The sequence below is a fragment of the Miniopterus natalensis genome, chromosome 19, assembly GCF_054644295.1.
Source record: "Miniopterus natalensis isolate mMinNat1 chromosome 19, mMinNat1.hap1, whole genome shotgun sequence".
Taxonomy (NCBI): Eukaryota; Metazoa; Chordata; class Mammalia; order Chiroptera; family Miniopteridae; genus Miniopterus; species Miniopterus natalensis.
The window spans coordinates 492,585-505,564 of NC_142099.1; the positions used below are offsets into that span (position 1 = coordinate 492,585).

The following is a 12,980-nucleotide window of genomic DNA, read 5'->3' on the forward strand; positions in this document are numbered from 1 at the left end:
TCATGCGCTGGACACTGGCGGTCTGCTCACCCCTGGGAGGCAGGGGGCAGGGACTGGATGACCATGTGAGTGTCACGGTCATCTTTTCCCAGTGACTGCTGGGCAAGGAGGGATCTCCAAGCACAGGGAAGCGGGGTAGATTCTGAGTGATGGTGATGGGCCTGGGGTCTGTGCTCACCTACCACACACATGCACACACACACACACCCCTTTTGAATGGTACGTCTTCAAAGTCTTGTGTGTATTTTACAGTCATAAAACATTTCAAGTCAGTCTAGACACATTACAAGGGCTCAGTGGCCAAATTTGGCTAATAGCTATCATACTGGACAGCACCGCTTTAGCTGAGGTAACCTCCACTTCATATCTACTTTATATTAGGCCCAGAGTATGTAAAAATTAGACTTGCACTTGTAGACGATTGATACGTTAATAAGGGTTCTGTCCAGTAGAGATGCAAATGAATACTTTCCAGTAGGAAAGATAACCCTACAAGTTGTCGTAGTATTGACCAGTAGGATATGAAACAATTTTGTATTTGATTTTTCAGGCTTCTAGGATTCTTTCTTTCTCTGACGAAATGTACATTCCATTCTCGGGTGTCCTGCTTGGACCTAACTTTGTCTTCCCACTCCCTCCCTCCCTAGGGACGTAAACCATCCCTTGACCCATGCATGAGCTCACTGCATGCAGGAATTGTGTTTGAACTTTTTGAAAATTGTACTTTGACATTTAGCTTGTCATAAGGGCTCTAGAGTCAGAATCTCTGGAAATTGTTCTAAAAATTGGAAGATACAAAACTTTTTCACCATCAACTTGAAATCAACCTGAGATCTGATAGATGTCCCATAGGGTCTCAGGCTTTGAAATAAGATTTAACAAGTCTGTGAGCAAAAGACCATTACAATTAGCTCCAAGGTAAAATTCAGATGAATGATGTGATCTTTCCATTCAAAATCGATGGCCTCAAGGAGAATGCAGTTAAATATTGCAATGCGATAAACTGTGCATTCTCATATGTACACATATCCTGAATGTAATGGGTTGGCTAACTTTATTTCTTATTCTTCAGGTCTGGAAAGCTGATGAACAAAGTTGAAATATGCAGAGCAGAATGTCAGTTGCAAAAGGCAGTGGTGGAGCTGGATGAAGGGAGAGGCTCAAACAGCAGACGCCCTCCGAGGAGGGTGAGGGAAGTGGCAAGGCGGGTGTATGGATCAAGAGCCCACAGTTGCTGTTTTCTCTCACTTCTTCCTCCTACCATGTCTGCTTTTGCAGGTAGCTAATCTGATGTTAATAAACCTCTTTATCGACCCCAGCTGGGAGTAATTAAAACCTTTTTTTCCTGGGTCACCAAGGGACCAGGCGAGTAAGAGCAGCCACGGCACCAGCATGCCTGCAGGTGAACAGCTGAGCTGATAACGCAGAAAAGAGGGAAGAGAGACAGCAGCTTGGGAAGGAGCTGGTGACCCTGCCAAGTCCTCAGCTCTCCCCACTTATTTTTACCAAAATATATTAGGATGGTGAAGGTGCCTTAATTATACAGTGTGAATAATTTGTTAAAATTCTTAGGCCCAAAGTCACACTGATGGATGACAGGTCTAAAGTATTGCTTACAGCTGCTAATTCACCCATTACTAATCTTGTCAGGTTGTTAATTCCCAGAGCACGTGATCAGGAGCAGACAGTTTTTAAATGTTGAACGAATGTTATTCAGTGAAACCACGGGGTTATCCTTAGTCTAAAACAAGATGCCTGCTTTTTCATTCATCATTGAATTTATCTGTACAACCCCTTTTGTAACCTACCACAATGGGTTTGCCGCTTGTTAGTGTCTGAGCCAAAGGCACACAAGTCTTGTTGGAAGAAAAGTTTTTATTTTTTTAACTGTGACAAGTAAGGGAGTTAGGGGAATAATTTTCAAAGCTCTGTCCCCAGGAGAAAGGCTTAGATATGGCTTATATACACTGTTTGGTTAATTACATGCTGATTTCTTCTTTGCAGTTGGCTCAGCTTATCCAGATTTGGCTATTTACACTTGACTTCTTTGCAGTGGGCTAAACCTGGTCAAGTTCATCAGGTTTGCCCCCGTGTCTGCAAAATCTTGTGCTACATTTTAACATTTAGAAAGAATTGCATTTAGTAAGAACCACCCTGACCTTGAGACCTTTGCACTCACACTTTTCATCAGCACAATCTAAGCCTGACACCTTTATCACATATTTTCACATAGACACATTTAAACAGGAATTCCTGGTGAGTCCTCATACTTCCTTTGTCCTTAAACATAAAATATATTTATATTAAATATATGAGCAGAACAGTTACTCAGCCTTTTCTCTCAAGAATAAATTGCAATTGCTTAGAACCAAAGAACGAAATAGGAAGTAACAAAAGTTAAAGTGGCAAAGAAAATTTTGCAGTGGAATACATAAGGCCAACTCTAGAGGGGTGGGAAGAGGTGAACTCATCAACAAAAAAGGGTAAACCTTATATGTTCTAGTACTTTTCCTCTATTTCTGTTTTAAATTTTGCTATCCTTTTTTTTTTTTTTTTTTATGTTTCAAGTCGATAGTGCATCCTATAAAGTCAAAGTGGCTCTTATTAAAGACAGTAGCTTTATTTCCATCTATATGTTTGAGTTCACATTAGAGGGTGTCCTTCTATGTCATGACCTGTTAGATATTGTTACTGGAGGAAACCCAACATTTTCATGTGCCAACATTCATCTCTTTATTGCTGCATACAAAGATAAATAAGTAAGTGCTTGTTTGAAAACAAATCATCTCAATGTTGCTCGCTGCCACGTCTTTTGGGGGCACCTTGCAGGCTTAGGGGGTCTTCCTTCTTCTCTCATACGCCTGTTCTTGAGGACCAGACCCCGTGCCTTGAACAACGCAGAGGGGAACCTCAGAGCTTTTTAAAAACAGCCCAATTTCTCGCCTTTGGAAAGTGAAAAGCGTGCCCCGCCCCCATCTAGGAGAAGACGGATTTGAGCCAGAGTTCCAATGTCTTCAAATCAAACACTAAAGTCTCTAAGCCGCCACCACCCGGGACCCCTCCGGAACGTAGGAGCCCCTCTCCTCCCTCGCTGACTGCTTTGGGCTGGTCCAGAACCGGGTCCCAGTCCCCAGTTCCTGTGGGTCCCTACGCAGAATTCAAAGAGGACCTGTGTTACTTCCCTTGCGAAGAAACAGAATTATCGGGAAATTTTAAATGAAAACCACTTCGATTTTTGTCCCCCTAAGAAGGTAAACATGTGCCCAGCCACCCCTGAGAGAAAGAACTTTCGAGGGCAAAGGAGCGAACAGGTAATTTAGAAGAAAAACAGAAAGTGGTCTCCGACTGTCCTGGAGTTCCCTCGGAGTTGGGGGACTTGGGGACGCCTGGGCGCGGAGTCTTCGCAGTTACAGAAAAAATAAATGCAGAGCGAGGGACCCGAGGCTCCTGGGGTTCTCTCCCGACCCACCCCGGGCGACTGGGCGCGGGGGGTTTCGATATTTTCCCCCTTTTGTGAAGCGTAACAAACACAACTTGGGCGCCGCGCGGCGGCTCGGAGCCTGCCAGCCGGCGGCGGCGGAGCACCAATCAGCGCGCCCGGCGCCCTATATATACGGCGCGGCCCGCGGCGCCCCATCGGCGCTTCGCCGCTTTCCCGAGTCCCAGGTCGTCGCCATGTCCGAGACCGCTCCCGCCGCACCCGCCGCCGCGCCTCCCGCGGACAAGGCCCCCGCCAAGAAGAAGGCGCCCAAGAAGCCTTCGGGGGTCCGCCGCAAGGCGTCGGGGCCGCCGGTGTCCGAGCTCATCACCAAGGCCGTGGCCGCGTCCAAGGAGCGCAGCGGCGTGTCGCTGGCCGCGCTCAAGAAGGCGCTGGCGGCCGCGGGCTACGACGTGGAGAAGAACAACAGCCGCATCAAGCTGGGCCTCAGGAGCCTGGTGAGCAAGGGCACCCTGGTGCAGACCAAGGGCACCGGCGCCTCGGGCTCCTTCAAGCTCAACAAGAAGGCGGCCTCCGGCGACGCCAAGCCCAAGGCCAAGAAGGCGGGCGCGGCCAAGCCCAGGAAGCCCGCGGGCGCCGCCAAGAAGGCCAAGAAGGCTGCGGGGGCCGCCACCCCCAAGAAGAGCGCCAAGAAGACCCCGAAGAAGGCGAAGAAGCCGGCGGCGGCGGCCGTGACCAAGAAAGCCGCCAAGAGCCCGAAGAAACCCAAGGCGGCCAAGCTCAAGAAGGTCGCCAAGAGCGCAACCAAGGCGGTGAAGCCCAAGGCCGCCAAGCCCAAGGTTGCCAAAGCTAAGAAGGCTGCCCCCAAAAAGAAGTAGGGTGTCTGAACATCTGCTTCTAAAACCCAAAAAGGCTCTTTTCAGAGCCACCACTGATCTCAAAAAAGCGCTGAGCACTCCGTTTGCCTCCCCCCCCTTTTTTAACCTTTCTACCGCAGTCGTTGGAGGTACTTAGTATGCGGGCGGTGGGAAGGGCACGGCTGGGGGGTGACAGGAAGCCATCCCCGTTGGGAACCGAGCTGCCGGGAGGGGGCCGCCCGTGGCCGGTGTCCTGCGGGCGTGGTTCCTGGTCAGCGGAAGCGGCCCCGCCCCACGCTCGCGGGCAGGAAGGCGACTCCCAGGGACACCGGCCACTTTCTCCATTAGGCCCGAAAGTGGTTCGAAAGTCCCGCCCGCTCGCCGGTTGGCGCAGCCCCGACAGCCCGTGGTTTCCATCCCGGGTTTCATTGGACAGGAGCAGGTTCTGTCTCGAGGGGGGTTCGCGTTTGTTGGGCTCAGTTTGCCCTTTTCGCTGGTTGGAGGAATGTATCGGGCACGGTTTTGAAAGCCTGGTTGATGTCCTGGGGGCGCCCCAGCCCCGGGAGGAGGGGGCGCGCGGGCGCCTTCTCGCGCGTTCTCTTCATTCTCGTGTTTTTTTTCTGGCCACAAAAAAGCGCGCTTGAGGAATAGGGTGTCACCTAGGTCTTCATGTCCCTCGGACCCTCTGGCTTTAGACATGGGTGTGGCGGGTCCGAGCGCCTCCAAAACAACTTTTCGTCGCCATCTTTCCCTGGCAGGCGGGTCCGAGGCCTCGGCTCAGACAGACGCCTAAAAACTGAAGACGCTTTAGAAGCACTTTGGGCGCGCGCGCCGCCCGTGTTTTTACATGAAGGAGGAAAATACTGGTAAACTCGGATGTGTCTGTGGGCGGGGGCGGTGCCACTAGGGCCTTGGTTTGCACTGACAGCGCCACCTGCGGCGTTTCTCCTGGGTCAAGTCCCGCCGCCTGTTCATTTCTGAACAGATTCTTCTCGAGACGAGTTACGGGGACGGGGCTTCTCGGCTCTGCAGCTCCGTCCTTCATCTATTGCCCTGGTGATGGGCTGGTGTGAGTTCATGCCCCAGTTAGTGGTGGTGTGACCCCTGAGTCCCCTCCATCCCCGCCCTACTGGACAGAGAGAGTTTAATCTTAGTTTTCTTTGTATCGCCAGCAAACAGGTTTTCCTTTCTTTGAGAGTGTAACACACACACATACACGAAGAAAAACGTCCCATGATTTGCAGTAATTTTGTGTTGTTAGTCATCAGTAAGGGGTTTGGGGTCATGGTGACTGGCTAGGAGTCAGGGAAGGGCAGTAAATCGTTATTTCAGGTTCTAAGGCCAGCTGAAAGCAGTCTGGGTTCATCGAGGATGTGGCCAGGGAGGGTCATGCAGCTCCAGGGCTCAGGAACTGAAACACAACTTATTCCATCTTCACTTGAACAGAAGCCCACACCTTGTGGCCCTGACTCAGGGCCTGGCCATCTTTTCCGGCTGCCTCAGAGAGTTAATGACCAGTAAGAAGGGCCCAGGCTTAGGGGGCATGGTGGGAAGACACTGAATAGAGGGCTGGTGTTACATAGGAAATAAAAATCATACATTAAATCAGGACCCTCGGTTTCAGGTGTTTGTTGACTTTGTAAGCTGAAAAACATCTTAACTGGACGTTAATAGGTTATCTTGATGTGCAGGGTGGGAGCTAGATTACTTCTAATTGCTATTATTATTTCTACTTATTTATTTTCCCCAAAGTATATCAGGCCTTAGGCTAAGTAATTTCTATAATGGTAAATAGGGTGTCATGTGACTTCATTCTTGGGGCTGTTAGTCCAAGCATACAAACATATATGTAAATTAAAGCTACTTTTTGAGGGGTCTTAATTCCTGGCCTGCACCTTAAGCAGTTGTTGTCCATTGTCCTTGTGCATCTACCTTAACACACCTTTGAAATTCTCCCATTCACTCTTCTTCCAAATTAGAAGCTATCCACAATCTTGACTGTCCTGTAATCTGATCCCTGCCTTGTTTTCTCCCATCTCCCTGTACTGATATCAAATGCAGAATAAAAATGGCAGAACTGCCATTCTCCACATCATTGTCAGTTTTGGCTCAACTGAACTCAAAAATTATAGGTTTGGACATTCATGTCGACACCTTCAGCATCGTAAACCCTATTGAAATTTGGATACTGATAGGCAAGCCTTATCTTCCCTGATATATAAATGTATTTAGTGGATCGCTGGTGGTGAGTACTGAGGTCAGTTTTAATTGGCTGAACTACAATCCTATTTCGGGTAGACTAGTATTAAGTTCAGGAGTCAGAAATGTTTTTTTTACTACTGGGAATTTTACTAATACTACACTCCAGTTGTAGTGTTTGATGGATTTTAAAACCAAGAGTAAGGTCAGGAGCCTCTAGAAATAAGTTCGCTCATAAACTACTGTCAGTCTAAATTCAATTGAACTGCACAAAATGTGGTAGTGAATAAACCGACCAAATACAAAGAAGCCCAGATACGTGTATAGTGTGACGCGGGCCAGGGGAGTGGTCGCGCCTGCAGGACGAAAGGCGAAGGGATTAGTCGAAGTACAATGGGCACAAAGGTGTGGTAATCGCCAGAGCGAAGGAAGGGCAGGGATTAGGTGAACTGGGCAAAACTAGGGGGGTTCGGGGAAGGATGTAAGGGATCAGAACCGTATTGTACAACTCACTAGGGTTAGTATATGTGACTGCTCTACACTAGCAGTAATTACAACTAAAAGGAACTTCACTGAAACGTAGACAACGACCAGTTAACAGTAATACTTAAATATTTACCCCCTTACAATTTTCTCAGAATACGCTAATCTGCGTCTCAGTACATATAATGAATTACAGCTCCTTTTTATGTGAAATTGTGGGTGGCTCTGAAAAGAGCCTTTGTGTTCAAGGTTTCCGCCCCTTGGGAGTTTACGCCCTCTCCCCGCGGATGCGGCGCGCGAGCTGGATGTCCTTGGGCATGATGGTGACGCGCTTGGCGTGGATGGCGCACAGGTTGGTGTCCTCGAAGAGCCCCACCAGGTAGGCCTCGCACGCCTCCTGCAGCGCCATGACGGCCGAGCTCTGGAAGCGCAGGTCGGTCTTGAAGTCCTGCGCGATCTCGCGCACCAGGCGCTGGAAGGGCAGCTTGCGGATCAGCAGCTCCGTGGACTTCTGGTAGCGGCGGATCTCGCGCAGCGCCACCGTGCCGGGCCGGTAGCGGTGCGGCTTCTTCACGCCGCCCGTGGCCGGCGCGCTCTTGCGGGCCGCCTTGGTCGCCAGCTGCTTGCGCGGCGCCTTCCCGCCCGTGGACTTGCGCGCCGTCTGCTTCGTCCGAGCCATCGCCAAACGCCTGGGTGCAAGGAGCCGCCAGAAAGATCCCACCCTGTCCCCGCAACCACTATATATAAGGCGAGACCCGTTCTCATTGGATCAGGCACCTGTCGATCAAGGCTCGCGGCGAAGTTATTGGAAGGCGGGTCCACTTCCTGATCCTAAGATCCACCCCGGCGTTTGGAGCCGAAATTAACTTCTTCCACCCAACCACCCTTTCAACCGCGGCTGTTTTCTGTCCTTTCTCGCCTCTGCCTTTTCTCTACAACGCTCTTTGGCTTTTCTCCGCAGAATTTAAGGTAAACTTTACAATGATACATCTCGTTTGCTGAATAAAAGTTTAAATTTTGGCGCCTGAAACTGGTTTCCCTTTCATCGTTTTGAAAACGCGCGCGCTAGACGTGATTGGCCAACTAAGTTTTGTGCCTCATTCACGTTTAGGAAGGCTCATTTCCCGTCAGTTTCATTTTTCTAAATGTACAAATTTATAAATGTTTTATAGGCTTTTTCTAAATCTCTACTTAGCTTTATTTCGCATTTGATATTATAACTTCACTAACACTTATTTTTCACTAACAAGCATTCTCATATAAAGCATTCCACAGTTTTATACAGTAAACTGAAATTTGTGTAAAATGGGGTTAAGGGGGAAAATCCTTAAACGTGAGAGACGGAGAAAAGGTTGTGTGCTTTTTAAAGTCACGCTGCACTGTTTAGAAGCCCTGCCCCAAAGGTATGACTCCGGGGCATGTAGTTTTCCTGTTTACAATCGACTCGGGCACAGCAGCATTGGAGATGGGAGAGTTGGGAATGTTTCCCATAAGACGCAAAACCACTTAAGAAACCGAAGGCTGATTTTTATTGCCCGGTCGGTCCCTAACTAGATTTCTATTTAAATATTCACTTTTCACCAAGGACTGTTGTTACCCCCGTTTCCATCATGGTTTAACCACGAGGGCGTAGAGAATTCGCCCCCTTAATTACCAGTGATAGAAATGATCTCTGTACCCATTTTACTTTGCTGATGCTTTTTTTTTTTTTTTAATTAGTTCGCATTTCTTTGCGTGTTTAGACAGTGACATCTACTGGTAGATTGAGAAAACTGAAGGTCATTTTTAAGCAGCTGCTACAATGCGGGAAATGCCAGCCCTTTTAGTGAAAACTGAGTGGCTCTGAAAAGAGCCTTTGGTTGAGATCGAGGAAGACGCTAAACTCCCCCTTTACTTGCCCTTGGCCTTGTGGTGGCTCTCGGTCTTCTTGGGCAGCAGCACGGCCTGGATGTTGGGCAGGACGCCGCCCTGCGCGATGGTGACCTTGCCCAGCAGCTTGTTGAGCTCCTCGTCGTTGCGGATGGCCAGCTGCAGGTGGCGCGGGATGATGCGCGTCTTCTTGTTGTCGCGGGCCGCGTTGCCCGCCAGCTCCAGGATCTCGGCCGTCAGGTACTCCAGCACGGCCGCCAGGTACACGGGCGCGCCCGCCCCGACCCGCTCCGCGTAGTTGCCCTTGCGCAGCAGGCGGTGCACGCGGCCCACGGGGAACTGCAGCCCGGCCCGCGAGGAGCGCGTCTTGGCCTTGGCGCGCGCCTTGCCGCCCTGCTTCCCGCGTCCAGACATAATTGCCAAGTAACACGCTACAAGAGTACCTAAAAGAAAGGATGTGTATGTGGTAGTTTGAAGAAAGCATTTTATAGATAGACCTTGGACAGGGCAGTAGGCCGGCTGATTGGCTCAAATATATTGTATCCAATAGGAAAGCGTCCTGTGAAGCCCTTATTTGCATATACTCCTCCCCGCAAAAGTGTAGTGATCACCCAATCAGAACTGAAGATTCTTCATTCCTGATTTACATAGAGAAACATATATACAGTGAATGAGTGCTGCCTCCCTTCTCCCCTAATTTGTGGAAAGTGCAACTAGCAGCACCACAGCTCTTAGCAGACACTATGCCTGAACCATCTAAATCTGCTCCAGCCCCGAAGAAGGGCTCCAAGAAGGCCATCACTAAGGCACAGAAGAAGGATGGGAAGAAGCGCAAGCGCAGCCGCAAGGAGAGCTACTCCATCTACGTGTACAAGGTGCTGAAGCAGGTGCACCCCGACACCGGCATCTCGTCCAAGGCCATGGGCATCATGAACTCCTTCGTCAACGACATCTTCGAGCGCATCGCGGGCGAGGCGTCGCGCCTGGCGCATTACAACAAGCGCTCGACCATCACGTCGCGGGAGATCCAGACGGCCGTGCGCCTGCTGCTGCCCGGCGAGCTGGCCAAGCACGCCGTGTCCGAGGGCACCAAGGCCGTCACCAAGTACACCAGCTCCAAGTGATGTGCTTCCGCCACTGTCAAACCCAAAGGCTCTTTTCAGAGCCACTCACTTTGTCTAGGGAAAGCTGTAACTGCCACTGCTGAGCGGGATGGCTATGCAATTGATTTGGTTGGAATTCTACAGTCTATTCAAATTATTCTTGAGGCAAACTCAGCTTCCCTTCGATCTGAAGGGACAATTGGTTTTAACCTAAATATAACCGTGACGCTTTACGCAAGACCCGGCCTTTTTATATGTTCTCTTAATCCCCTGTTCCCCTCCTTGAGGTGTTCATTAAACTGCACCTACAATGGACACTTCCTTCCCTGCCTCTGTCTCTGATTTGCATTGGAATTTTCCTCCTGGGTAAGAGGTCAAAGGATTTGAGTGTAGTGAGCCTTAGGGAATTACGACCTGGGCTGCTTTTCTGGGAGGAGGAGCGGTCCGGGCGGCACCCGGCACAGGTAGGGGTGCGCTCCTTCCAGGGGGCTCAGCTCGGCTTGGGCGCTTTGGGGAACAGGCAGCGAAACTGCGTGTCTCCTTGGGCCCTTGTCTCTGGCACATACCTCGAGCCCTTTTCACACAGGGGAACTGAGGCTGCTTTAATTAGAACTGTTTACCGACGGACACAGTCAATCTAAAACGCGGGTGAATTTTTCTTACATCCCAGAAGTCGGGGCTGCCACTTCTTGTGCCTTTGAGGGTTCTGGGCTGCGCCTGGACCTAGTTGGGAACAAAGGATTTGAATTTCCCGCCGTTTATGTCTGGCGCCACCCTGTGGCTGACAGCGCGGGCTGGGGGTGGGGGTGGCGGGGATGGAGAGGGAGATGCGCTGGTTTTTTCTTTGCAAACATTTTGCAGAGAATCTGGGACTCCAAAAATAATCTCAGACAGGAAGAGCCTTGCTTGAGGAAGAATGGTCGGAGGGCCTGTCTAGGTTCGGGTTGAGGGAGCAAAGGGTGAAGAATCAGCTGTTCACTGTGTATTACAAAGGAAAAAGATTTTCCTTGGGTTTATGAGCACGATGTAGATGACATACAACAATGTCTGTGGATGGAGCAATATAATCTAAACTTTAATTTTTTAAAAAGGAACCCCTTTTAAAGGGAAATGAAAATTTAATGTATCCCAGAGCCCAACATAACCGCTGACCACTCTATGAGAAATACTTCCTTTCTCAGCACACACAAAATATAGTTGTGAAAAAGACACTTGCCTTAAAATCAATACTTTTTGCTGTTTAGACTGTAACCCCCCCCAAAAAAAGATTGTCAGTGAACACAGGTATAGTTTAAGAATCACGAACCATTGTGTTCTTCCCCTAAGGGGGAAGATCTAGGTAGTAAGATTATCTCTTATCCTATTAAAAATTATTTCCTCAGGAGGGGATTATTTTCACCCCATCTTGTCGTGTATAATTTTGCCTGCCTGCTTGCTTTCAGTGATTCCCCCCCTTGCATTTTTTTCTAATATTTGATATTTTACCAAATGCTATACTTTTAGTTGACAAGCTTAGGCCTCTTAAACTCAAGCCTAGAAACTTTTGCCATCTGTTCTGATACCTGACTGACGTTTCACAAGTGAATGAGGATTTTTTTTTTTTAAATCACCCTGGCCAGTGTGGCTCAGTTGGTTGGGCACCATCACATGCACCAAAAGGTTGCTGGTGTTATTTCTGGTGAGGGTACAGGCCGGGGTTCTGGCTCGATTTCCTGCATGCAGGAGGCAACCGATCAATTTTCTGCTCTCATGTCAATGTTTCTCTCTCCCTCTCTTTTCCTCTCTCTCTAAAAATCAATACAAATATAAAAATTTTTAAAAAGAAACAAAACAAGATGTCTAGACTCTGCGGTAGCTCACAGATCTATTAGTGTGAAGTAGTGACAAAACAGAAAAAATTTTGTTAATCTCCGCAGTTGATTCTGACCAGGCACCAACTTTGAACACAGCAGAACCAGTGGCCAAGCTCATCAACGTGAAATACTTGAAGTGTTAGCAAACTAGGGGATTAACTGCTTAGGGTGATCTATTCAAGGAGACATGGTTGTCATTCGGTAGTTTTATTTACTTGTAGCAAGTAAAGGAGGCAGGGATTCACATCCAAGGCTGTGTCTCCCAGAAGGGAGGCTTAGCTCTGGCTTATACACAAAATTTCCTCACTTACAGGTTGATTTCTTCTTTGCAGTTGGTTATGCTTATCTGGTTGGGTTCTGGTCAAGCTCAACCCATCAAAGCTGTGTCTGCAAAATAGTGTTGTACATTTTAACATTTAGCAAGAATACCATTTAGTAAGAACTAACTGGAGCTTGAAACTGTTGTCATAATAGAAGGGTTTATATACCCCCTTCCCTAAGAAATACCCACATTTTCTCCAGAGCTGCTGTCTCTGAGTTACAAAGAAATCAGAGAAAAATAACCTGGACAACATCCCCAAATCTCCTTTCAGTCATGGAGTTTTCCCATGTTCCCTATTTAACAGCAGAGTTCTGGGTGCCTGGACCTAGACGAAGAGGATTGGGAGAATTTTAATTTGGAAGGAGGTCTGAAAAGAGAAGAAAGGTTAACAAAGAAACAGGAAACAGGAGATCCAGAGACTGTTGGGAATGAGAAGGCACAGGATATAAGGAATGCCCTGGTCCCTGCTTCTTGGCAGGTGAGAGGACGGGGAATTTTAATTTTTTTTCAGTGTCTTTTGGCCACAATGAGTCTTTCATGTCTTTTCATTTTCAGTAAATAATATGTACATTTAAGTGAGTTTTTTAAAACTTTCTTGAAAAGTAAAACCTACCCATTATTTAAAAATAATAACCATTGCCAATAATCCTAAATAAATTAATAGGAATCAATTGTAATTCCATCATCCAGGAACATTTTGGCCACCAATTTTCCAGAAATTTACCTTGTGTCAGTCTACAAATACAGATATATATATGTTGTATAAACGAAGCCATAATTCTTGTTTTTCTTTAAGATTAATTAAGAGGGTCTCAGGTTCAGTTCTGGTCAAGGGTATTTACCTTGGTTGCACTC

General features: G+C 48.2%; 4 protein-coding genes across 4 annotated transcripts; 2 read left to right on the top strand and 2 right to left on the bottom strand.

Moving 5' to 3' along the window:
• Positions 1-3,656: 3,656 nt before the first annotated feature.
• Positions 3,657-4,366, top strand: LOC107539693 (histone H1.2). The gene has a single exon (XM_016216266.2). The coding sequence runs from the start codon at positions 3,676-3,678 to the stop codon at positions 4,315-4,317; it is 642 nt and encodes a 213-aa protein (XP_016071752.1). The 5' UTR covers positions 3,657-3,675; the 3' UTR covers positions 4,318-4,366.
• A 2,615-nt stretch (positions 4,367-6,981) lies between these two features.
• LOC148090837 (histone H3.1) lies at positions 6,982-7,670 on the bottom strand. Its single transcript, XM_087827701.1, has one exon. It carries the CDS (start codon positions 7,655-7,657, stop codon positions 7,247-7,249), a length of 411 nt encoding a protein of 136 aa, XP_087683827.1. The 5' UTR covers positions 7,658-7,670; the 3' UTR covers positions 6,982-7,246.
• A 1,042-nt stretch (positions 7,671-8,712) lies between these two features.
• Positions 8,713-9,289, bottom strand: LOC107539699 (histone H2A type 1). Its single transcript, XM_016216274.2, has one exon. The coding sequence runs from the start codon at positions 9,259-9,261 to the stop codon at positions 8,869-8,871; it is 393 nt and encodes a 130-aa protein (XP_016071760.1). The 5' UTR covers positions 9,262-9,289; the 3' UTR covers positions 8,713-8,868.
• Positions 9,290-9,575: 286 nt separating this feature from the next.
• LOC148090838 (histone H2B type 1-B) lies at positions 9,576-10,033 on the top strand. The gene has a single exon (XM_087827715.1). The coding sequence runs from the start codon at positions 9,591-9,593 to the stop codon at positions 9,969-9,971; it is 381 nt and encodes a 126-aa protein (XP_087683841.1). The 5' UTR covers positions 9,576-9,590; the 3' UTR covers positions 9,972-10,033.
• The last annotated feature ends 2,947 nt before the right edge of the window (positions 10,034-12,980 follow it).

What these genes read in the sequence shown, in the direction of transcription:
- LOC107539693 (XM_016216266.2), top strand. Translation starts at nt 3,676, where the DNA reads ATGTCCGAGACCGCTCCCGCCGCACCCGCCGCCGCGCCTCCCGCGGAC.
- LOC148090838 (XM_087827715.1), top strand. Translation starts at nt 9,591, where the DNA reads ATGCCTGAACCATCTAAATCTGCTCCAGCCCCGAAGAAGGGCTCCAAG.
- LOC148090837 (XM_087827701.1), bottom strand. Translation starts at nt 7,657, where the DNA reads ATGGCTCGGACGAAGCAGACGGCGCGCAAGTCCACGGGCGGGAAGGCG.
- LOC107539699 (XM_016216274.2), bottom strand. Translation starts at nt 9,261, where the DNA reads ATGTCTGGACGCGGGAAGCAGGGCGGCAAGGCGCGCGCCAAGGCCAAG.